The sequence below is a fragment of the Papio anubis genome, chromosome 8 (genome assembly GCF_008728515.1).
Source record: "Papio anubis isolate 15944 chromosome 8, Panubis1.0, whole genome shotgun sequence".
NCBI classification, from domain to species: domain Eukaryota; kingdom Metazoa; phylum Chordata; class Mammalia; order Primates; family Cercopithecidae; genus Papio; species Papio anubis.
This window is the reverse complement of record NC_044983.1, coordinates 120373636-120399381: the sequence shown is the minus strand read 5'-3', so window position 1 is coordinate 120399381 and position 25746 is coordinate 120373636. Positions and strand designations below refer to the sequence as shown.

The 25746-nt window shown below is 38.7% G+C and overlaps 2 protein-coding genes across 2 annotated transcripts in view; both read right to left on the bottom strand.

The window, feature by feature from the left end:
• Nucleotides 1–437: 437 nt before the first annotated feature.
• On the bottom strand, nucleotides 438–24620 carry SQLE (squalene epoxidase). The gene is made up of 11 exons (XM_003903150.4): nucleotides 23391–24620; nucleotides 19660–19912; nucleotides 17407–17587; nucleotides 15692–15788; nucleotides 13998–14111; nucleotides 13743–13914; nucleotides 11447–11542; nucleotides 4588–4730; nucleotides 4066–4162; nucleotides 1856–1943; nucleotides 438–969 (listed from the first exon to the last, which is right to left on the bottom strand). Exons 1-11 carry the CDS (start codon nucleotides 23679–23681, stop codon nucleotides 777–779), a joined length of 1725 nt encoding a protein of 574 aa, XP_003903199.1. The 5' UTR covers nucleotides 23682–24620; the 3' UTR covers nucleotides 438–776.
• The window catches only part of ZNF572 (zinc finger protein 572), a 76127-nt gene continuing 70199 nt past the window's right edge, over nucleotides 19819–25746 (bottom strand). The window contains exon 5 of the transcript XR_651049.4: nucleotides 19819–19912. The gene's annotated coding sequence lies outside the window, so the exon portion shown is untranslated. The remainder of the gene's footprint in view (nucleotides 19913–25746) is intronic.

Below are 25746 nucleotides of genomic sequence, written 5' to 3'. Positions count from 1 at the left end.
ATTTACTGTAGATAAACCCAGTCAATTCTAATGGATTTTAAGGTATTATACTGGGTATTACAAGTGCTTATTTGTTCACTGTTTCTTGATGTCATTCTGGCCTGGTTTATAAATGTTATACAGTGGAACTTATAAAGCCCTTGATTGTCCTTCCTGTCAGAATCTGATATTTTTAGAGAACTCAGCAAAGAACCTTTCAGTTCAAATCTGAGTCACAGCCCCAAAATAATATAAATAAGTAATTTTTTTAAAGAAAATAACCTTATCAAATTGTTTCACTAGAGAGATGAGGAAATCAAGGTGAAGACATTAAGGCAACTTCCCCAGTTATTTAATAGAACAGGTTTCCCTCTGCACTTTTCATCCCACTTTGGTTTTTTTTTTTTTCATTATCATGAAGCTATGTAAATGAGCCCACAACAAGAAACAAAAAGACATGAAAGTTCATTCTTCATTTTATTTTCATGTCCTAACAACTCATCTCAAATACTAAATTCAAAAGAAAAACTGTAGTTCTCCTCAGTATTAGCACTAATTTATGGTAAACAATCATTTCTTTTAAATATCTAACTTGTTTTACCCTTCATTTTGCAAATTAAAGCATGTATTTACATATTTATATACAAAAAACTTCAAAAACAAATTAATCCAAATCTGGGTCCAAGAGTTTCCACTTTAGAAGTGGTATGGTACTATGCTATACACCTCCTCTTCCAGAAGTGTCTTAGGACTTGGTAAGTTCCAAATATTCATTCACAAATCGTTCCCCTTTAAGCTTAATGAACCATATACTTCATTTCTGAGTAAATGAGAGGAAATATTACAGAACACGCTTTGTACAAAACAGCACCACTACTGAGAAGAGCTCGAGGTTTTGTAATCCAAGGTTCCGACTTAAAGCAAAAATATATAGCATAGACTGCAACAGCAAAGAAATGTCCAATTAAAACCAGAGGGTTAGGAGACAATCTGTAATAGAAAAAAAATACATATTGGTAAAACTCAGAAACTAAAATTTACTCCAAAGATTCCAATTACATATAATCTGTAAAGCTCAACAAACAGCCTACGTTTTTTCACCCAAGCACCATAATTCTGTATCAAACATTCTGTATTTTAGAGGACTTCACAAACATGTCTGCATGTTAAGTTTGATGGCAGGAGCAAACTCCCCTGCCCTTTTTAAAAAATATATATAAGAAAAAATACTTAGACTATATCCCTTTCAGAGAAGCTAGTAACTCCTGTAACTCTAGTTTACATAAGTCATATATTTTTGGCTATTTTGTTTACTCATCCTGAGATACCATGCTAAAATACCTAAATGGCCTGGTCTGTTGGGATGTAGGGCTTTTAAAAATATTAGTATTAACATTCAGATTATAGACTAATGAGAAATGACTCAAAGGATCACTTTGCAGATGAGAAATAACTCGAAAGATTTCACTTTGTAGACTTTCCAGGAATAGCTCCACATATGTCTGTATGTTCAGAACTAATATGGGGTTGTATAAGTCCCTGTACTTCAATGAAACTAATTTCTCAATTAAAATTTCTCAATTATTCCTGGCTCCCAGAGACCAGAACATATGGATAAATCCATAGGCAAAAAACAAGCTTCTATTTTAATCAAGGGTTACAGCTTCCTCTACCACCACCTTAAACTGCTGTTCCCAGAAAGAAAACAGCACTAAATATTGCCTTTCTTCATTTCTTTGGGCCACCTTCTCATTCGGACACTAATAGATAATAAAATATCAAAATGTGTAAAGAAGAAAGATTTGCAGTAATTCATCAACTGAACAGTCCTAAGAAAATCTGGCAGATTTGTATCCTCTGTGGCATCACAACTTACACAGAAAGCAGCCCAACAGGACCCGCAACACATTCACCACCAAGTTTGAAATAAAGGAAACAGGCTTTTCTTAGTTGATGCAGGGAATCTAAAATAAAATTGTAAAAATAATCAAATATGTGTACACACTTATGTAGGATCCTAATGATATACCAGAAAAAATGAGAACAAACGCTACATCTTGCAGATAATTTTTAAATATCTAGTCCTAGAATTTCAACTACCAGGATTTCTTTTAAATTCCATAATCAGCATTAAGGAGAGTAATACAAATATGAATAAACTTCTTTCTGTTAGTAAATAATTACTAATATTTAGGTCTTGGAAGAGTCGTTTAAAAGGTACTTCCTTGATTTTGCTGTTAATTCATTAAGTGATGCAAAATACTTTGGAAGCTCTTTTTAACACAATTCTAGAAACCAGATTCCCAGTCTCTAAGTGCCCAACCAGTATCTCTAAGCAGTAAATTATCAAGTGAAAAGAAGAGCTGTGAGTAGCGATAAATAGTAATTCCTTATATCTATAAAGTTTTTATACCTTTCAAAGTAACTCATAAAACCCTCACAATATTGTATAATCAATTGATAACCTTTTTAACCATTTAGAATCAATGTTCTGTTCAGGTATGCCTAGATTTTTCTTTACAACAGATTTTTAAAAAGTAAAGGATGCAACAGGTAAACTTTTGCTCCAATAAAGGTCTTTCCTCCTCCAATCTTGTAACTTTTAAAAAATGTTTTGTTGGTAGATTCAAATTCATAAGGTAAGAACTCAAGAAGTCAGAAAAGCTTAGAAAGAAGAGCTCAGAAAAACTCTAAATTTAGTTTTTATTTGCCCAAAACTCTAAACTTAGTTCTTTTCTTTTTATTTGCCCAAACTCTAAACTTAGTTACTTTCATTTGCCCAACCAGCCATTTTAACTTCTATGCCAATTTAGCAAGAGAAATTTGTTTGGAAAAATCACAACCAGTGAGACTGGTGGTTTTGTGGGGGTTTTTTTGGTTGTTGTTCTTTTTTCCTTAGGAAGAGTTAATGGTTATAGAAGCTACAGAAAGCATTTTTATACTGTATCATCTTTTGTAATTATAACCATAGCACTTACCACTAGGGCCTTGTATGATCTATACAAATAGCTATGCTGCAGATATACTAGAGTAATGGCATTTGAGTCAATATTTATTCTTGAAAACTGAAAAGCCTAGTTTCATTAACCTACTATTAAACTGATGTGTACACTGCTGTGGTGAGGAGGTGGCACAGTTGCCTTTTCTCCTCCATTTCTTTTAATTTTTTGTTTGTTTGTTTTAGAAGATGGAGTCTCACTCTGTTGCCCAGGCTGAGTGCAGTGGCACTTCATATAGCTCCCTGTATTTAGCTCACTGTATATAGCTCACTGTAGCCTTAAACTCCTGGCCCTAAGTGATCCTCCCACCCTGCCTCCCAAATAGCTGGGAATACAGGCACACGCCACCATGCCTTGCTAATCTTTTAATTTTTTGTAGAGATGGGGTCTTGCTTTATTGTCCAGGTTGGTGTGAAACTCCTGGCTTTAAGCGATCCTCCTGCCTTGGCCTCCTAAAGTGCTGGGATTACAGGCATGAATCATCTCACCTGGCCTCTTTTCCTCCATTTCTAACACTGCTTCTGCTAAGTTGTGTTTTCTATAATATATACATTGACCATGACCTCTCTATAATATGGAAACAGAAACAAAAGCACCAAAATAGTCCAAATAAGTAAAGGGTGAACGCATTGTTACTTGTGCTTTTTAACAGGGACAAGATTAACAGCTCGTATTCATTTTATAAAATACTACGTTAAAAAGAAATTGAAACTAGTGTTAGGAAGAAAAAGACTATTGCCTTTTAATACATGGCCAAAAACACCTTCCATCACAATCGTGTGTGTGTGGGGACATGAATGATCTAGTCTGCACCAGAGGAATTCAAAATAATGAATATGTTACTGAGGCAATACTATTAATGTTGTCTAAGGAAATTCCACTGCCTTCCAAACTAAAACTAAAGTTTCCCTTCCAAACTAAAACTAAAACTGTTGCTCAAAATGGAATTTTTTAAAAAACTACCAACTTGGGAGTTAGCAAACTCAGGTAACATCTTTATTTCTGGACAAATCACTAACTTTTTTATTCCTTTCCTATGCTAAAAATCTGCAATTGAGAAATACTCACTAAAAAGTGCTACACTTACCATCTGTGGCAGAAAATAATTCATAAAGAGCCTGAGCAAGAATATTCACGACAAAGGAATGAGATGCTTTTCTTTCCCAGTAAAATGATTTTTTGGCCTAAAAAAGAAATAGCTCATTTATTATATGGCAAGGATAAAAAAGCACAAACTGATGTTTATAATCCCCTCAAACTGACATTTATCCTTCTAAGGACTATCTGCAAGTAATGTTGCCTTATGTTTATCATTTACAAAAAAAAAAATCACCTTCAGAGCAATGGGTTATATGACACTGAAGCTAAATTTACAGCCACCATGAGCTAAGTGGCCCATAGCAATCCAGTGTTACATAATATTCAAATTTAGAAATTCTCTATGTATTCGCAGGTTGCATGTCAGGTTCTTCAAGCCTAAGCAAGATGCCTAAGAGCTATTATAAAGCTCAGGTTCCTTAGTACAGATCTCCCCATCAGAGCCCCACTGCTCTTAACCCTCAGAAATAAATCCATTTTGAGACATTTTGGTCAAAATCATTGATCTTACCTCAAAAATAGCTGCATCATCATAAAGGTCAGGGATGCCCTTTAGCAGTTTTCTCCATAGTTTTATATCTTTAAAAGCAACAGTCATTCCTCCACCAGTAAGTGGATGCCTCATATTGTATGCGTCTCCCAAAAGAAGAACACCTATGAAGAGAGGTAATAAAGATTTTATCTTAGAGCATCACTTGAGACAAAAAGAAAGACAACTCAATGTATAAAGATTACTGATGTAAGCTACTAATAAGAAAAATGTGAAAATACATGGAAACAAATCATGATTAAAATTTGCTGAGGCAAAAATTCAAGAGTTGTTTGAATCAATATTGGGTACCTAATAGGTGGCCAGGCACTAGGGATACAGTAATAACAAGTGTGGTCTCTGCCCTCATGAAACTCATATACACACCTAATGACAAGTCCAACAATGTCAATACATTTATAAGGCTGCCTTAAAATTAAAATATGAAGAAAATAAAAGGAATCTACAGGTATCCAGGCATCTACAGGTATCCAGGCATAAAAAGCAAGTCCTCTGGCGATCATCCTCCTCCCACACAGGAACACTAAAATGAACAACTGTCCACAAAGGAAAGCACCTTCATAAGAACCAAAAATCAGCTTGGGTACCAGCTTGGCCAGTGGGACAGAGCACCAAGGGGGTTCCTGGGATCCCTGATTCCAGGTCTGGGCACGTGGACAGCATTTTTGGATCCATCCTGGGTGACAGGGGAGCCCATTGTCCTGAAGGGAGAGACCCAGGACTAGCGGCATTCACCACCAGCTGACTGAAGATCCCTGGAGCCTTGAGTGAACACCAGACGCAGCCAGGCAGTACCCACTGCAGGCCTGGGGCAGTGGTGGCCAAGGGGAGAGGCTCCTGCTTGAGGAAAGGAGAGGGAAGAGTGGGAAGGAATATGTCTCGAGGCTTGGGTGCCAGCTCAGCTACAGTCGAATAGAGCACCAAGTAGATTCCTAAGGTTCCCAACTCCAGGCCCTGGCTCCTAGATGGCATTTCTGGACCAGTCCTGGGCCCCCAGGAGCTCACTGCCCTCAAGGGAAAGGCACAAGCCTGGCTGGATTTGTACTGACTGTAGAGCTCTTGAGTCTTGAGGGAACATCAGCAGTGACCAGGCAGTCATCGCCACATGCCTGGCGCAATACCCAGTGTTGTACTGGCTTCAGGTCTGACTCGGCACAGGCCAGTGGTGGTGGCCACAGGCATACTTGTGTCACCCCTCCCCCCACCAGTTCCAAGCAGCTCAGCACAAAAGGACAGACTCTGTGTTTGAGGGAAAATAAGGGAAGAGAACCAAGAGTTCTTTTCCTGGTAATCCAGGGAATTCTCCCAGATATTACCCAAGACCACGAAGGCAGTACCTCTACGAGTCCGCAAGGGTCACAATGTTAACGGACTTGGGGTGCCCCCTAATGCAGATACGACTGCTATGTCCAAAAACTTAGATCACAACACTCACTTCCCTTTGAAAACTTAGAAAGCCTTCCCAAGAAGGATGGGTACAAACAAGCCCAGACTCCGAAGACCACAATAAATACCTAACTTCTCAATGCCCAGACATTGACGAACATCCACAGGCATCAAGACCATCCAGGAAAACATAAACTCACTAAATTAACTCTGATAAATAAGGCACCAGTGACCAATCCTAGAGTAACAGAGATGTGAGCTTTTAGAGAATTCAAAATAGTTGTTTTGAAGAAGCTCAACAAAATTCAAGATAACACAGAGAAGGAACTCAGAATGCTATCAGATAAATTTAACGAAACAACTGAAATTAAAAAGAAGCAGAAATTCTGGAGATAAAAAATTCAATTAACATACTGAAGAACACGGCAGAATCTCAACAGCAGAACTGATCAAGCAGACGAAAGAATTAGTAAGCTTGAAAACAGGCTATTTGAAAATACACAGAGGAGACAAAAGAAAAAAGAATAATCAAGAATGAGGCACACCTACAAGATCTAGAAAATAGCTTCAAAAGAGCAAATCTAAGTTCTTGGCCTTTAAAAGGAGGTGGAAAGATCAGGGTAGAAAGTTTATTCGAAGAAAAAATAACAGAGAACTTCCCAAATCTGGAGAAAAGATACCAATATTTAAGCACAAGGCTACAGAACACCAAGCAAGGATTGGTGATTGATTTAATTCAAACAAGACTAGCTCAAGCCATTTAATAACCAAACTCCCAAAGGTCAAGGATAAAAAAAAAGATCCTAAAAGCAGCAAGAGAAAGGAAACAACAAACAATGGAGCTCTAGAGCAAAAGATCCTCCCACCCTGCCTCCCAAATAGCTGGGACTACAGGCACACGCCACCATGCCTTGCTCATCTTTTAATTTTTTGTAGAGATGGGCTCTTGCTTTATTGTCCAGGTTGGTGTGAAACTCCTGGCTTAGTATGTCTGGCAGTACATAGTATCATTGTGCTTTTGTATGTTTCCTATGGAAACATACAGTATGTCTGGCAGCAGACTTAGTGGAAATCTGACAGGCCAGGAGTGAGGTGCAAGACACACTGAAAAGTGCTGAAGGAAAAGAACTTTTATCCTAGAATAGTATATCCAGAGAAAATATCCTTCAAACATGAAGAAGAAATAAAGACTTTCCCAGACAAACAAAAGTCGAGGGACTTAATCAACACCAGACCTTTCCCACAAGAAATGCTGAAGTGAGTTATTCAATATGAAAGAAAAGGACATTAACGAGCAGTAAGCAATTACATGAAGGTACAAAACTCACAAAAGTTAAAAAGCAAGGGGGATAAAGTGTAGAGTTTTTATTAGTTTTCTCTGCTTGTTTGTGGAATCAGTTGTCACCAGTTTAAAATAATGGGTTATAAGATATGATCTGCAAGTTTCATGGTAATTTCAAATCAAAAGCCTACAAGAGATAGGCAAAAAAATTAAAAGCAAGAAATTAAAACATACTACCAGAGAAAATTACCTTCACAAAAAGGAAACAGGAAGGAAGAAAAGACAGCAAAACAACCAGAAAACAAATAACAAAATGGCGATAGTAAGTATGTACTTACCAATAGTAACATTCAATGTAAATGGACTAAACTCTTCACTCAAAAGGCATAAAGTGGCTTAATGGATTTTAAAAAAGAACCAACGATCTGTTGCCTAAAATAAACACACTTCACCTATAAAGACACACAGACTGAAAATGAAGGGATGGAAAAAGATATTCCATGCAAATGGAAACCAAAAAACAGCAGTAATGATACTTACATCAGTAAAATAGATTTCAAGACAAAAACTATAAAAAGAGGCAAAGAAGGTCATTATATAATGATGAAGGGGTCAATTCGGCAAGAGGATGTAACAATTATATATGCATCCAATACCGGAGCACTCAGACATATAAAGGAAATATTATTAGAACTAAAGAGATAGACTCCAATACAATCATGGCTGGAGACTTCAACACACCACCTTCAGCACTGAATAGATCATCCAGACAGATAAACAACAAAGAAACACCAGACTTAATCTGGACTACAGGCCAAAGAGACCTAACAAATATTCACAGAACATTTCATCCAAAAACTGCAGAATACACATTCTTCTCCTCAGCAAATGGATCATTCTCAAGGATAGGTCATGGATAGGCCACAAAACAAGACTTAAAAAATTCAAAAATCAATTGAAATCATATCAAGTATCTTCTCTGACCACAATGGAATCAAACTAGAAATCAGTAATATGAGGAACTTTGGAGACTATGCAAACACATGGAAATTAAACCATATGTTCTTGAATGACCAGTGGGTCAATGAAGAAATTAAGAAGTAAATACAAAAATTTCTTGATAGAAATAAAATGGAAAGACAACATATACAACCTGTGAGACACAGCAAAAGCAATACTTAAAGGGAAAGTTTATAGCAGTAAGTGCCTACATCAAAAAAGCCGGAAAACGTCAAATAAACAACCTAACAGTGCATCTTAACCAGAAAAGCAAGAGCAAACCAAACCCCAAATTAGTAGAAAATAATAAAGATCAGAGCCAAAATAAATGAAATGAAAAAAATGCTAAAGATAACAAAATGAAAAGTTGGTTCTTTGAAAACATAAAATCAGCAAACCTTTAAGACAAACTAAGAAAAAAGAAAGAAAACCCAATTAACTCCTTTTCCTATTCCTATGTCAGCAAATGGCTGGCAAAACTATCTACGCCAGAAACCTGGAATTTACATCAAGAGATTTCATTCTCTTATTACAATATCCAAATCATCACCATGTTCTGTACATTCTACATCCTAGATATTACCCAAATTTATTCATTACCTTTCATTTTACAACCCTAGTTCTGGCCTTTTATCATCACTGACAGAATAATTAAATAATCTTAGTATATGTTTTACTGGACTTTCCTCCAAACCATCCTCCACAAAAATGTCAGAGTATATTCCTGAAATAAAAGTCTAATCACACCACTGCCTCATTAAGAAAATTCCGTTTACAAAAGTATCAAAAAAGGTAAAACACTTAGGAATAAATTTAACAAAAGAAATGCGAAACTTATACTCTGAAAACTACAAAATATTGTTGAAAGAAATAAACCCTTACCTTTCAGTCAAGGGAATTCTGACCACAATGACAAGAAAATTCACTGGGGAACAAATACTCTTTTCAACAAATGATACTGGGACAACTGAATATCCACACACAAATCAAGCTGGACCCCCTCCCCTCAACAGACAAAATTTAACTCAAAATGGATCAAAGACCTAAACTAAAGAGGTAAAACTATAAAACTCTTAGAAGAAAATATAGGAGTAACGGGCCAGGCAGGTTGGCTCACACCTGTAATCCCAGGACTTTGGGAGGCTGAGGTGGGTGGATCACCTGAGGTCAGGAGTTTGAGACCAGCCTGGCCAACATGGTGAAACCCCATCTCTACTAAAAATACAAAAATTAGCTGGGCATGGTGGCGAGCACCTATAATCCCAGCTACTCGGGAGGCTGAGGCAGGAGAATCGCTTGAACCTAGGAAACGGAGGTTGCAGTGAGCCAAGACCATACCATTGCACTCCAGCCTGGGTGACAAGAGCAAAACTCCATCTCAAAAAAAAAAAAAAAGAAAAAAAAGAAAAAAAGAAAATATAGGAGTAAATCTTTTTGACCTTAGATTGGACAAAGCCTTCCTAAATATGGCATTGGAAGCACAAGCAACAAAAGAAAATACAAACATGAAAATTTAAACCATTTGTAATTCAATGGAAACCATCAAGAAGAATGGAAAGAAAACCCACAGAATGAGAAAAATTTTGCAAATCACATACCTAATAAGGGACTTGTATCTAAAATATGAAAAGGACTCTTGAAACTCAACAACAAAGAATTTTTAAATCTGCCCAATTAAAAAAAAATGCAAAGTCTAAATATACATTTCTCCAAACAACAAATGGCCTATATGCATATGAAAAGATGTTCAACATCATTATCTAAGAGAGAAATGCAAATCAAAAGCACAATGATGAAAGGCCTAGTTCACACCTACTGCGATGGCTATGCACACAAAGATAATACAAGTGTTCACTCACTGACAAGGATGTGGAGAAATGAGAACTCACACGTTGCTAAAGGGAATGTAAATGGGACAGCTATTTTGGAAAACAAGTCTAGCAGCTCCTCAAAAAGTTAAACATGAATTACTATATAATCCAGCAATACCACTCTTGGGTATATACCCAGGAAAAATGAAAATATATGTCCACACAAAAACTCGCACACAGATGTTCATAGCAGCATTGCTTGTAATAACCAAAAAGTAGAAACAACCCAAATATCTATCAGTTGATAAATGGCTAAACAAAATGTAATACAGCCATACAATGGAAGATTATTTGGCCATAAAAACAAATGAAGAACTGAAACATGCTACAACATGAATGAACCTCAAAAGTATTGTGCTAAATGAAAAGCCAGTTCCAAAGGGCTTTACTATACAATGCGTTTAGGAAACATCCCAAATAGGCAAATCTAGACACAGAAAGTAAATTAGGGGTAGCCTACGGCTGAGTGTTGGGAGGAAATGGGGAGTGAATACCAATGGGTTTCTTTGGGCAAGACAAAAATATTCTAAATTTGATTGTGGTGGTGATGCACACACTGTGAATATACTAAAAAAATCACTGTACTGTATACTTTCAATGGGCAAACTGAATGATTTGTGAATTACACATCAATAAAGTTAGTAACAAAAAAACACTTCAAATGACTTTCCATTGTCTGAAAGATTAAATGTTAAACATATATCCTATCTGTCTACCACTCTGACACCCACCCTATGCTCCTGCCATAGGAAACTACTTGAGTTCCTTGAAAGTGCCACCATTTCTCATCCCTTGGCAGTGTTATTCCATCTACTTAGAAGTTCCTCATCTTACTGTCCACCTCATGAACTCCCACTCATCCTCCAGGTCCAAGGTCCTTTGTTTCCACTGTTTCCTGAACAATGTCCTCCCTAACTACCCCTCCCACTTCACAAGCTTCCCTCCCTGCTCTGCACACTCCTTGACACTGAATCTGTGGGTTTTATTACAAAATTTATCAACAGTGTTGTAAAATTATCTGTCTACATTCCTAAGCAGAAAATTGCCTTCTCTAGGTCAAGGTCAGTTTTTTACCTGTTGTTTCCCTGACTAGCACAGTACTTCTATAAACTCAATGTTAATAACTAAATAGATCATAAAACTAATTTTGGTATTAATAATGCACTAATCCACAAGTAACAAACTATCTGTCCCAGATGTTACTCGTAACAGTATAAATGTAATCATGTATTTGTCATTTGGAATATTGATTCCTTTATAAAATAAGCCCAAAAAATAATACCTCGTTTGTTCACTGATGAAGGAGGAAGGAAGCTTGCTGGCATGGACCTCAGACGAGAATTCTCAGTGGCTTCTAAGAATGGTTCTTTCAGGTGATCTGCAATCAATCCCACCCACCCAAAGAACTGGGTTATAACACTTCAATTTCAAAGTATCACATATTTTCTTATCAAGTATAAACAAATGCCTACTATACATCTGTTATGGTTGTTACATATATCCCTTGTGATAAATCAAGAACTAATTATTTCATTAATAAAATTATTCATTAAGCACTTAGCTATTAATGCTAAGGAATGACGAAGGAATCTAAGAAAACATTAATATAAACATACATACAACTGAATGAAAAAACAATGAGGCAAATTCAGATGCCATGAAACAGGGAGAAAACCACCTTTCTTCCAAATGTTAACAGACTACTGTCATATTTAATATTTAATGTATTATAATCAATATATTCTGGTAATAATCAGATGAAATACACTACTAATTCACAAACAGCTGGAGGGTATGTACACTAGAGAAAGAATTTGATTTGGAAGCGTAGGCCAGCCCTACCTCGCTAAGCTTCAGTTTCTTCATCTATAAAAATGAAATGGTTGGATTAGCTCATCTCTGAGGTACTTGCAAGCAAGCTTTAAATTTCTGTGCTACTTATATAGAAAATGAACTGTCATACAATTCCCAGTGTAATCTGGGAATAGAGTAGCAGAAGCCTCTGTTGAAAATTATTCCATTCATAGAAGGTAATCTTGGTAATCTAACTAATATTAATATAAACCTACCAATGGTTTCTCCCCATAATTTCAGGGCAGTCTACTCCAATTAACCTCTGGATTGGAAAAAAAAATAAGAAAAAGAAAAACCACCACATTTACAAAAAAAGAAAAATAAATGCTAAAAATATCAGGCAATGGACAACCCTTTTCATAAAAATTCATAATTTCCCCATCTGAAAGCTTCAAAAGTGGCTTAACTAAATGAAAATTTATTGAAATGTTTCCATGTACATGTTGAAAATGTCATTATTTAAAATCTAAGTTTACCCACTTCATTTCACTTCATTTCTGTTAATAATTTGTTACTAAAGTGGTTTCACTTAGTTTAAAAAATAACTTGAAAAAAAAACCAGAATATTTAAACAAAATGTACTTATACCAAAAACAGTTTCCTATTACTCTAATCATATCATAATTGACAATCAGGGTTTCCCTTCAATTTTATCAAAATTTTCAAATTTTTTTTTACATTTCTTTCCTACATCATCCCATTCTCAAAAAAAGATCCTAAATACTGTACCATGAAAACTTTAGATTTGTGAAAAAGTAATTTTTATTAATGTTTTTACAAAGCTATCTAAATTTCATGAAGCCTTTCTATTCAACTCAAAACTAGTATGACCCTGAAGATCCCTTACAATTCTCATGTTCTGCGGACAGGACATGTCTGTTCAAAGAGACAGACAGACAGACCTGATATCAACCCTGGTTCTGCCGCTACTAATAGTTTTTACTTGGAGGAGCTAACTAATCTCTCTGAACCTTAGTTCTCCCGTCTGTAAAATGAGAATAATGATAATGCCTACCTCACAGAGTGGTTACATAGATTAAATGAAATTGTTTGCTAAACACTTTATAGTAAGCATTCAAGAAATGGCAGCTATCATTACTACAAAAACCAAGCACAAAATATTCAGGTATAAGAGATATTAAAGAATTCAGAGACAGATTCCTGTCCAGAGACAACCTTAAAAAATACCATATATGCCAATAAAAACAATTATTTTTAAAAACTATGCTATTACCTGACAAAAACATATTGAAACTTTTTTTTTTTTTTTTTTTTTGAGATGGAGTTTCGCTCTTGTTGCCCAGGCTGGAGTGCAATGGCATGATCTCGGCTCACCACAACCTCGGCCTCTCGGGTTCAGGTGATTCTTCTGCCTCAGCCTCCCCAGTAGCTAGAATTCCAGGCATGAGCCACCACGCCCAGCTAATTTTGTATTTTTAGTAGAGACGGGGTTTCTTCATGTTGGTCAGACAGGTCTTGAACTCCCGACCTCAGGGGATCCACCCACCTGGGCCTCCCAAAGTGCTGGGATTATGGGCATGAGCCATCGTGCCCGGCCGGAAAGTTTTGTTTAATTTGGAGTTTGTTTTGCTTTTTTTATGTGCTAGTTTAAGTAGTTGAGTTCCAGCATATCTGGTTGACTGGATGAATGTTTCACCTGCCATCCTTATCTCTGGCCTATTTTAGACACACCTTTTGTAAGAACTGAAGATGCTATTTCTTACCAGGTATTTGTGGGTAAATTTTTTCAACCATGTATTCTCTTAAATTCCTCGGCATTTCTCCTCTAACGTCAACAAGTACTCGAGTTTCACTGGATGAAATCTGGTAGATGAGAACTGGACTCGGGTTAGCTAAAATAAGTTCAGCATGATTTGCTTTAAACTGTGGTGCATTCTAAAAAAAAAAGAAAATGTTTTAATAATTTTCAAATTTCAAGTTTATTTTACTGAAATTACAGTAAGACACTCCTACAGTACCTTCATAAGAAAGCCAACAAAATGAGATGATACAGAAACTTTATTGGAGATCAGGCTTTTCCTGAACTTGGAGAAAAGCCCATCTGCAACAACAGTCAATGGAGCGTGGAGTTCCTGTAACAGAAATGAAGACTACTCAGTTTAGTAGTCAGAAACACACAGTAAAAAAAAGCCATTCTTAAAAAATGTGCATGAAGAGATTTAAATATATTATCAGATAGCATTATAGAGGGTAGCTGAAGGTAATACTATTGAAGAAACTATTAGGTGGGCTTCAGATAAAGCATGAGCAGTGTTTAGACACTTCCTCTGAGTCGCTGAGGATCATCTCCCTTTGCAGCCCTCTCATGTAAACCATCTGGGATTACTCTCCACTTTGAAAGACAATGGGGGAAACAACTACAAGGCAGGCATGTAACACAGAGCAGTGAATCTCATTACAAATTCCAGGGACTAGCCAGATTCTTTCATTCTAAAATTCTCTAACTTCATATAGTGCTTTTAGTCAGCAGCAAGGGCTTAGAAGAATTTTTGTACAAATGACTACATGTATTTGTAATACTACCACATAAGCAGAGAAAACATTCCAGTCACCACCATTAGAGTACAATTTCTAAGAGGTGGTAACCGGAAAACATTCTAGTCACCTTCATTAGAGTACAATTTCTAAGAGGTGGTAACCCGAAAACATTCCAGTCACCTTCATTAGAGTACAATTTCTAAGAGGTGGTAACCCTATGGGGAGCAGTCCAGAATTACGTGTTTTTTACTACAATAAATTTTTTTTTAAAAAAGGATAAATTGGCCCGGCATGGTGGCTCACGCCTGTGATCCCAGCACTCTGGGAGGCTGAGGTGGGAGGATCACCTGAGATTGGGAGTTCAAGACCAGCCTGACCAACATGGAAAAACCCCATCTCTACTAAAAATACAAAATTAGCCGGGTGCGGTGAAACATGCTTGTAATCCCAGCTACTCAGGAGGCTGAGGCAGGAGAATCGCTTGAACCCGGGAGGCGGAGGTTGCAGTGAGCCGAGATCGTGCCATTGCATTCCAGCCTGGGCAACAAGAGTGAAACTCCGTCTCAAATAAATAAATAAATAAATAAAATAAAAGGACAAATTGTTCTGAAAAAGATTCACTGTTGCCTGAGTTAAATTGCTCATTTTATCTGAATCATTTCTTTTATGTTGAATCTTGCCTTCTTTCCCCTACTAGTTCCCCTCTGCTTCTCTGCTGATGTATATTACTCAGTTTCAAAAGTATTCATATTAGTTCTGTTTAAAAAGCTTTTTGCATAGCCTTCTGAGGTCCTCTAAACAACAATGTGTTGCAATCTGAAACCTATCCTATTGCACAGGACTTAGAAATAACTCAGTCCATTTGAAAAATAACACAAGCTGAGTATCTCTAATCCAAAAATCTGAAATCCAAAACTTTTTGAGCAGCAATATGACAAAGAAAATTCTCATTGGATCATTTGAAATTTCAGATTTTCGGATTAGAGATGCTCAACTGGTAAATATAATGCAAACATCTGAAGAAAATAAAAAAATCTCAAAACACTTCTGATCCCTAGCATTTCAGAAAGAGATACTCAACCTGTAAATTGGTACGCCTACTTTTTTAAAGCGGTAAGTGAAAAAGAAGGAAAAACAACATCTCTTAGAAGAGGTAACATTTGGTATCTCTCACCTTGATATCTCCAGTCTCTTTATCTTTGTACTGAACTCCCATCACAGCATCATCTTCCTCTAATAACTGTAACACAACACCTTCAATAAACTTTGCACTAAAGAATAAAAAAAATATATATTTCTAAAGCAGCACATTTCAGCAATTTAAATTAAATTCCTTATCTCCAGTTTATCCATATAAACTGGACATGCATGTGTGTACAAACACGTGTCCAATGTGTGGTTTTTATTTTCTAATTTATCAACATTTAATACATATTACTAATGTAATGATTTTAAAAGTATCTTAAAAAGTAACATTGGATTTTTATCTTAATTTGTTAAAAAATAAAATATAGGCAGAGAAACTTTACCTCATACATCGATACACAGAGGGGAAAACAAGAATTGGAATGCATCCTGCAAACTGTTAAGAGTAATTATTTCTGGCCAGGCGTGGTTGCTCACGCCTGTAATCCCAGCACTTTGGGAGGTCAAGGTGGGCGGATCACAAGGTCAGATCAAGGCCATCCTGGCCAACATGGTGAAACCTTGTCTCTACTAAAAATACAAAAATTAGCCAGGCGTGGTGGCGGGCACCTGTAATCCCAGCCACTCAGGAGGCTGAGGCAGGAGAATCGCTTGAACCCGGGAGGCAGAGGTTGCAGTGAGCAGAGATCACGACACTGCACTCCAGCCTGGGTGACAGAGCGAGACTCCATCTCAAAAAAAAAAAAAGTAATTATTTCTAGTCAGAACAGGTAATTTTTATAATCTTTATATTTGGGAGTATTTTTCCATTTTCTTTTCTTTTTTTTTTTTTTTTTTTGAGACAGAGTCTCGCTCTGTCACCCAGGCTGGAGTGCAGTGGCACAATCTTGGCTCACTGCAACCTCCGCCTCCTGGGTTCAAGCAATTCTCCTGCCTCAGCCTCCCACGTAGCTGGGACTGCAGGCGCGTGCTACCACACCCAGCTAATTTTTTCGTATTTTTAGTAGAAACAGGGTTTCACCATATTGGCCAGGCTGGTCTCGAACTCCTGACCTCGTGATCTGCCCACCTCAGCCTCCCAAAGTGCTGGGATCACAGGCATGAGTCACGGCACCTGGCCATATTTTTGCATTTTCATACAGTGAACATACTCTTCTTCCATGGATATCAAGTCTTTTCAGTCCAGAAGATAAGTCCACTTACTTCTTCACTTGCTTTGTCAATACTTTAGTCTGTGTCAATCACATGAAGGTTCTCATGCTTAAAACTTCTTCAATTAGTGTTTTAAAGGTTACTGGTAAATATAAGTTAATAATCAAGAGAAGAAGCCAGTGCTAACAGACTGGGTCTTTAGTGAGAATGAAACAGGGATTTCTCCTTGCAGTTTTATATCCTGACTTCTAATAGAAAGTATCATAACCACAAACCTAAACTCCAAAATGTGCACAAATGGACTTATGCCTTAGTTACAAATATATCCTCTAAATTCCAATCACATAAAAATATATAATTTTCATTTAGTCAAAGGAGAACTCTTCATAGTTCTATGTCAAAGGAAAATTCTCTATATGATATTCTTAACAAAAGCACTGAATATCTAACACTCTTCTGATAGTTTAATATACATATGTTCTAGACTATGCCCCAAAAATTCATTAAAATTTATATAATCTTATTTGTACAAAGGTCAAATTTAAATGTATTAATTCTTTAGTAATTATATATTTGAAACTGTGGTCTTACTTGGGCTCTGCCATAGCTGCTTTCCGGAGACTCATGATGAATCTTCCGTGATGGAAAGCTCTTCCACTCTGCACTTGATTGTTTTCTGACAGGGGGAAAGGAATCTGAACCTCTGATTTGCTTTCCTGATCATGAATCATGTAACCATTTACAGCCTGGGCATCAAGACCTTCCACTGTATCTGCAAAACAATTGAGTTCAAAACAATCAATTCTGTTAACACACCCAGAGTTAAACTAAGAACCAAGGAGGACATACACACATCAAAAATGACTCTCTGCCTTCAAATCTGGAGAACTGAACTAATATAACTATTTCAGAAACCATGATGCTTCTGGAGGTCAATGAGAGTCTTAGCAAATCTGTAGTATCATTTAAGGATAACAACATAACTATTTCAGGTCTGTAATTCCACTTCACTTCAGCAAGAAAATGCAACATGAAATAAACCAATCCTCTCCTGAGTAAACCTATTCTGCCATAAAGACATAGGGACACATTCAGTCCTTCTTAACACTTTTTTTCAATGTATGAATATGTAGATTTGTCACCAAAAAGAAATAAAAAGAAAATAAAACCAGTATGGAAACTCAAAAAAAACCCCAATTTATATATAAAGACTGAATATATGAAAAAGTAGATTTTCCAAACCAAATGGAAAGGGTAGAATTATCCCCAACTGTTGATGATTACATACTATCCATCAAAATTGACTCAGGACAAACTGCAAAGAACTTTTTAGTACATCAAATAATTTAAATGGCAGCAAACAAAACACTGAATTCATCAGAATCATATAAAAATTGCTTTCTTAAATCTAAAGCAGCAAAAGAAGTTGAAAAAGAAAAAACTTTCAACAGAAAATATAACTAAGTGCCAACTGAAAATTAGAAAGTTTAAAATTAATTTTAAAAATAAAAGCTGAAACAATACTTTGGGAAAGACATATGAAATAGAACAAAAGATTAATATGTGTATACATAATAAAATTTACTCATTAAAAACCACTGGAAAGATATTAAGATGCCAATAGTAATGGACAAAAACATGTATGGATGATTCATATAAAGCAATACAGAAACAGTGAACAAATCAGAAAAAATGTTCAAGTGATAAAAAAATCAATTAAGTAAAAATTAAAACAATACCATCAAAATCACTGATGAGATTATGATAAAACTGATAAATTCATATATTACTGGTGATACTATAAACTAATATTATATTTTAGAAAATATAACAATAATTATCAAGAACCATGAAGACATTAGCATCCTTCGATGTAATAATCTTAATCTTGGAAATCCATGTAAGAAATTCATCCTAAAGATATATTTAATAATCTTTAAAGTTACATGCAAGAATAGGTTCACTATAGTGTTACCTAATAAAGGGTAACTGAAAATAACCTAAACATTCATCTAAGTTTGAAAAGTGAAGTATATTATGAAGTCAACTGAAAAATTACTATGCTTGGGCTTAAAATGATAATGACAAAGAATGGTTAACAGTATTGGAAATACATTTATGTCAAGTGAAAAAGTGGACTCTAGTATATATATTAGTGACATAAAATGTTTAAATATGGTATTGACTAGATGTTTGTGTCCTCCCAAAATTCCTAAGCTAAAACTCTAATCCCCAATGTGATGATATTTGGAGATGGAGCCTCTAGGAGGTGATCAGGTCATGAGGGTAGACTCTCATGATAAGATAAGTGCCCTTGGAAAAAGAGACAGGGGAGGGCTTGCTTCTTTGTCTCTCTCCCACCTTCCCCACCCCACCCTACCCCACCACCCCATCCCCACACAAAGTAGGCAATGAATAAATATTTCCTAAATGAATAGCCAGTGCTTAAAAAGCACTGGTTGAATGGATGAATGGTGCTTAAATAAGATTCTACGTAATAACACTGTAACAAGTATACAATACACTCTCCACAAATGACAGTTCCCTTCACCTTTCACAAAATTTAATGCCCTCATTCTAGGATTTATCAGTCCTTAGTTTTGACCATTACAGTCTTTTGGCCATGTTGTTATATCTCATTAAGTCTAATTCACATGTGATCATACTATTAAACGCTTATTTTATCCTTTGCTCTCATTTTCATGCAAATTTGTTGGTAAATGAGTATAGAAAATGTTATAAATGAAAATAAAATGGAGTACCTTCTTACTGGTCATAGGATGGTCTAAATGAAGAGTGCTTGTTTATACCACGTAACTCTCCTGAAAATCAATATGAACCTACCTCCAAGACCAAGGTCTTTGAGAACATGATAACCACCCGGCTGCAGGAATTCTCCAACTATTCTGTCAGGCTCTTTTAAGTCTCTCTCGATTACTGTCACCTTTCTTCCATCTCTGGAAAGCACTGCTGCCAAAGCAGAGCCAAGCACGCCAGCTCCCACGATGATAACTTCTGGGTCATTTTGAGAGGATGTTGATGTAGAGGCAGCTGCTCCTATTAAGGTTGTTTCTGAAATATTGGTTCCTTTTCTGCGCTGTTTTAAAAAAAAGGTAAACTATGTATCCAAATCTGTTAGATTCAAATCATGCTACTACCATGTAGACACACTGGACTTCGCATCCTGGGCTAAAGCTAGATACTAAACATTATCAAACCAAACAAATTGTTACATCTTAAAATCTAGATAATATATAATAATCAATGATATCAAAATATTCGTTAAATAAAAGTGTGTCATATTATGCCAATAAAATTAAATATTTATTGTTTTCTAAACATGATATTTGGAAAATGTTATACATACATATTTAGAAATCCACACTGGGCCGAATATAATAAATGCTCATAAGGGACTTCAAAGACTTCTTATAGGGCAAACTGTATCATTAATAACTAAATTCTTCAAATATATCCTGGGAATCAACGAGATGCAAATCACTTACAACTTCTGATTTGACTTCATCTTACAAACTATTCAGCACCTTTTAGATATCTTCTTTTTGTTTGTTTAAGATTGAGTTTCACTCTAGTTGCCCAGGTAGAGTGCAATAGCGCAACCTCCGCCTCCCAGATTCAAGCAATTCTCCTGCCTCAGCCTCCCGAGGAGCTGGGATTATAGGCATGTGCAACCACGCCCAGCTAATTTTGTATTTTTAGTAGAGACGGGGTTTCTCCATGTTGGTCGGCTGGTCTTGAACTCCCAACCTCAGGTGATCCGCCTGCCTCAGCCTCCCAAAGTGCTTTGATTACAGGCATGAGCCACCAAAAATTTAATGAAAATTAGATATTTTCATTATTCATCTTTATTTTCTCTTTCTGGATTTTCATTTGAAAAATCTATCTCAATTTAATATCACTTTTATATGACAAAAGGATTGTCAAATCTTGCCTACCAATCTATTAATTGAAGATTATCTAAATAAACAAAATTACAAGAGAACAAATAACTCATACTGACCTTTAGGATTTGACTTGTTTACAATTTTGGCCCTTAACATATAAGCACATATTTAATTTATCCCTCCTTTTTCCCCATCCTGATACTCTAAGAGATCCTAGTCAAACTGTTGGTCCCCAAAAAAGCAACAAGGAAAAACATTAAACCTATCACTGGCTGAACTGACAGCAAAACTTTAACTTTGATCATAAAAAGATGCAAAGTCTTGTTTTGAGAGATTTATGACCACTGAGAATAATAGTGCACACTGGCTTTTTAAAATGAACAATTCAGTTTTGTAGTATTTCTCCTTGTTAGGTAGATTCACACATTTGAATACCTTTCAGATACAGAATTGCAAGGAATCACCTTCCTTGAGTTCTCTGACCTTAATGATTAAGGTAAGACTAAATACCATTTGAAGGGGTTTGTAAAAAATTATCAAGCAAAAAAGAAGACGACGAAGCCTAAAATCCTTTAGAGCTTTACTCTGTGATTCTAACATCCATCCAACATTCTTTTACCTCTATAATGGACTGGGAATTAGGTCTATTCCTTTTTTTATATAATTTCTCTTAGAAAAATACTTTTCTGTCCTTTACTACGGAAAGATGTCAATATTCTACTCTTCCCATTAGTATGTCTTAATGGCCAGAACTGACTATATTTAAATTACAGTAGAGGGCAAGACAAGCCCCTCTTGTCATCTAAACCAAAAATGTGTTTCTTCATAAGTTTTTCCTGTTTTATACACACACACACACAGACACACACACGCACACACACACACAGACACCCTGAAAGGAGAGCTCTGGAGGAAAACAGGCGTTGCAGAGCCTCATCAGTAGAGTAAGCACTAATGGGAACTTCGTACTCAATAGATCACAATCTAACAACTCCCTGGTTCAAAAAAAAATAAAGACAAAGCCTGGGGCATTCACAAAATGGAACCAGTATTGATTGCTGATAACCCAATTTGCCTACTCCAAAATTTCTCTACACAGCATGAAAACAGGAATAGCATTCCAGCCACCTGAACTACAGCTCAGTGACCTTAAGTTGGGAAATGATCTCAGACCACAATACGAAAGAGTTCAAATTGAACATTAAGGATTCCCTCTCCCTCCTTCCCATTCCTCAAACCCATTCACCATGTCACTGAACTAAGTGCTACTCAGAAGGCTCATCCTAAGAGATGTATATTACCTCTATACTAGTATTAACAGCGACTATCATCAGGCGGTTATTGACTAGGTATTAACTACCAGCAAGGGTGGTGCCATTCCCAGCTAATGGAAGAGGTAACAGATTCTCACAGAAATTAAGCAATTTGCCAAAGATCTCACATTCACAAATGGTGGCGCAAAAATTTAAAAAGCAAGTGTGGGTTTACTGCTATAGTCTCTTGCCTGATAGTCCTGCTTCCATTCTTGTACCCCTATAACCCATTCACCATACAGTAACGGCAATGTTCTTTTTAAAAAGTAAAAGGCCGGGCTCGGTGGCTCAGGTCTGTAATCTCAGCACTTTGGGAGGCTGAGGTGGGCGGATCACTTAAGGTCAGGAGTTCGAAACCAGCCTGGCCAACATGGTGAAACCCTGTCTCCACAAAAATACAAAAAAAAAAAAAAAAAAAAAAAAACTAGCCGGGAGTGGTGGCATGCACTTGTAATCCCAGCTCCTTGGGAGGCTGAGGCACGAGAATCGCTTGAACCAGGGAGGCGGAGCCGAGATCACGCCACTGCATTCCAGCTTAGGCGAGAGAGCGAGGCTTCGGCGAGAGAGCGAGACTTTTTCTCAAAAAATAAAAATTAAAAAAAAAGAGTAAACATCAAATAATGTTACTCCGATGCTTAAAATCCTCCAGTGCTCTTGAGAGAACTCTTGGGAAAAAGTCCAAACACTCATTGCCAACATGCCCTAAATGATCTGGCCCAAACTACTCTCCCCTCATCTCCTCCCAGTGGCCGCCTCTGCTTCCTTTGCAGGAATCCCAACTATACCTGTATTTGAACAGCTGGTCTTTGCGTTAGGACATTACTGCAAGCATTTGCTCAATGCTCCAATATTCGCGGGAGGAGGACTTTGAACCCAATGCCTCAAATTGTTGAGCATTTTCCTTCTGCCTGCTTTTCAAACTGTTCTGTCACTTTCCCCCGTCAGCTGTCACTTCTTACAAGTACTGGCCTTACCCGCAGCAGCACGTTTCTTTCTCCCTCAGGCACAAATCCAATCCTTACCCAAGAATTTTTAAAAACTTTTCCATCATGGAAAGTGGTTGTTCTCCTCCTTCAAAGTGAAATTCTAATGTTTCATTCCATCTTTCATAATCAAATCAATAACCAACCTCCATCTGAGGCTCAACCAATGCTAAATGAAACGAATGTTTTCATTCATTCTTAAGGTCAAAGATGTAACCAAGGCACAGCAAAGAGTTTAAAATAAAAAATACATGAGAATTTATACAAGCACTAACCTACCTAGCCTTTTGCCCTTTAAATAAAACTTCCATTTGAGCGAACCCAATCCTACTTCTACGTAAGACATTCATCTGCCCGCTTTGAAATCAACCTACCCTCCTGGCCTCGAGCTGCTCCTTATTTTCTGATTCAGGGGGGGACTTGGCCCAGAAGAAGCCAATGAAAGGCAGGGCTGAGAGAATATCCGAGAAGAGGGCGAACTGGGAGCCGCTCCGCTGGCGCCCGAGGAGACCCCCGTTTCGGTGGCGACAGCGGTAGGAAAGCACCAGGCCCAGCGAGAGGAACACCAGCACGCACAACAGGACCTCCCTGTTGGCCAAAGTGACGAAGTCCCCGCACTTCTTATAAAAATAGGTGAAAGTGGCAATGCCCAGAAAAGTCCACATGGTTCCAAGGCTTCTTTGGTGGCACCGGTCAAGGCGGAGATTCTCTGCTCGGGTGGGTTTAAGGTTCTCCCCAAAATGCGGTACCCAGAGGAGCACGGAGAGCCGGCCAGACTCCAGTCAACAGCGTCCCAGGACGAGAAGTCCGATCAGACCAGTTTTTAAAAATCATATAAAGTTAGTGTAAAACTATGTGAAGCCAAGTTGTACAGGACGTAGAAAGCAGTATTTAAAAATCGCCTGCTGGAACAGCTCCCGAGCAGACTCGCTCCTCCTCGCCCAGGCAATCCAGATATTCCCTTTTTTCTTTTTTGATGGTGTTCCCTGGGCGGTTGCTGCGAGTGATGGATAGATACTCTTCTGATACTGGCTCTTCGTGCTATAATTTCTTTTCCCACCAACAGCAGGTGCCCTTTCAGAAGGGAATGGGAGTGAAGGGAGGGTCACAGAAACACCTCTGCACTGGGGGAAACGCGGTCTCGCCTCAGGCGACAGCGACCGGAAGGCACAGGGGCTGCGGGCCGGCGCGGGCTCAGAGGCTTCTTTTTCCGCGGACGGCGACGCTGCACAGGCCAACCTCGGAAAAACGCCTGCGCCGCCGCCTTCTCCAACAAAAGATGGCCTCGGACTCAAGAGTGCGGCTCCAGGGCAGTGCAGCTCCAACCTCGCGACTTAGAGGCCTCCCGCTTCGCTGACCCCCAAACTCGCCAACTGCGACTTCGCTTCCCCACCGATGAAAGGCGGTTTCCAGGGGACCTCCCTCAGACGGCGGCGGCGGCTCCCGACAGCCTCCTCACCAGCATCCCTCACGGGCGGCGGCTTTCCCCAGCGCTGCGCGGCCGCAGTAACCAGAGTGATCGTCGCGCGCCCCCGCTCGCCGCCAGGCTCCACGCGCCTCAGCCGCCCGGGATGGCTCGGCCCAGGCGAGGGACCAAGGGGCGGGGCTCAGGCGCGAGTCCGCCCGTCCCGCGCACTCCGCGTGCTGGCCCCGCCCCCCACCCTGCTCTCGTAGCCGCCTGCCAATGAGGGCGCGCACCGCGCGGTAGGCCGAGATGGCGCTATGCCGCGTTTGGCCAATCGCAGGCGGCGCAGCCTGCGCGGCGACGCCCCGAAAGGCGCTAGGGCGATGTTGCGTGGTGTGGGTGGGGGCGTGGGGATGGGCGCGGGCGGGCTCCTGCCGGGGTGGGGCCAGGGGTCGCCTGGGATGCGCTCCGGGGCCGGGGCCGGGGTCGGGGTCGGTTCACCGCAGCAGCTCCGTCTCCTGCGCCCTCCCTGGACAGAGGTGTGCTCGCTTGGAGAAGCCTGGGGTGATCCGCTGCCTCAGGTCGGAACGTTTCCATTCATTCCGCTAGCACTTATTGCGCGCTTATGATGTGTCACTCCCTGGAGTCCGAAAGAGGAATCAGACACAGCTTCCCTGCCCTGTATATGTGGAGAGGGCGGAAGGGAAGGCCGTGAGTGCGTGGGGAGCCTGACATTCCAGCTGAAGCTGGAAGAATGGGCAGGCGTTTGCCTTAAAAGGAAAGGACACTCCAGGTGCTCAGGTTAGAGATAGACGCATGCGCCCAGCCCCTGTTCTCTCAAGACCAGAAACGTGGGGGTGGGGGCTCGGAGGCAAAAAAGTCAAATAGTCGTGTCATAGGTATCCTGAGAAGGGGGTGGTTAGAGAGGGAGCCATGGAAACAAGAGGCGGTCCTTCCCTCGGCCTGGAGGAGTCTGGTGAGGCGCCCAGGGGGAGTTATACAGTCAGGACAAGCAGTCGGAGGGAGCAATAAAAGTGTGCAAGAGTCTCAGAGTGAGACAGCCCTTATTATACTACGATGAAACTTACTTAAAATTTATTGAGACTTAAGACCTCAGTGTCTTTGCTCATCGTGTTTCTTAACTCTGGACTGCCTTCTTTAACCCCTATGATAATAGGTGCAAATCCCTTCTGCCTTTTGAAGCGTGGCTGCATTGTCACCTCTTCCACCAAATCGCCATTGACCTTCACCAAGTCACATAACTTTATTTATTTTGAGACGGAATTTAGCTCTTGTCGCCCAGGCTGGAGTGCAGTGGTGTGATC

Excerpts from the sequence above, each read along its gene's own strand:
- SQLE (XM_003903150.4), bottom strand. The coding sequence starts at position 23,681 with ATGTGGACTTTTCTGGGCATTGCCACTTTCACCTATTTTTATAAGAAG. Across the intron at positions 4,163-4,587 it reads ATGATGCAGCTATTTTTGAG|GCCAAAAAATCATTTTACTG; the intron begins GTAAGATCAATG and ends TTTCTTTTTTAG. Across the intron at positions 1,944-4,065 it reads ATTATTTTCTGCCACAGATG|ATTCCCTGCATCAACTAAGA; the intron begins GTAAGTGTAGCA and ends ATTTTATTTTAG.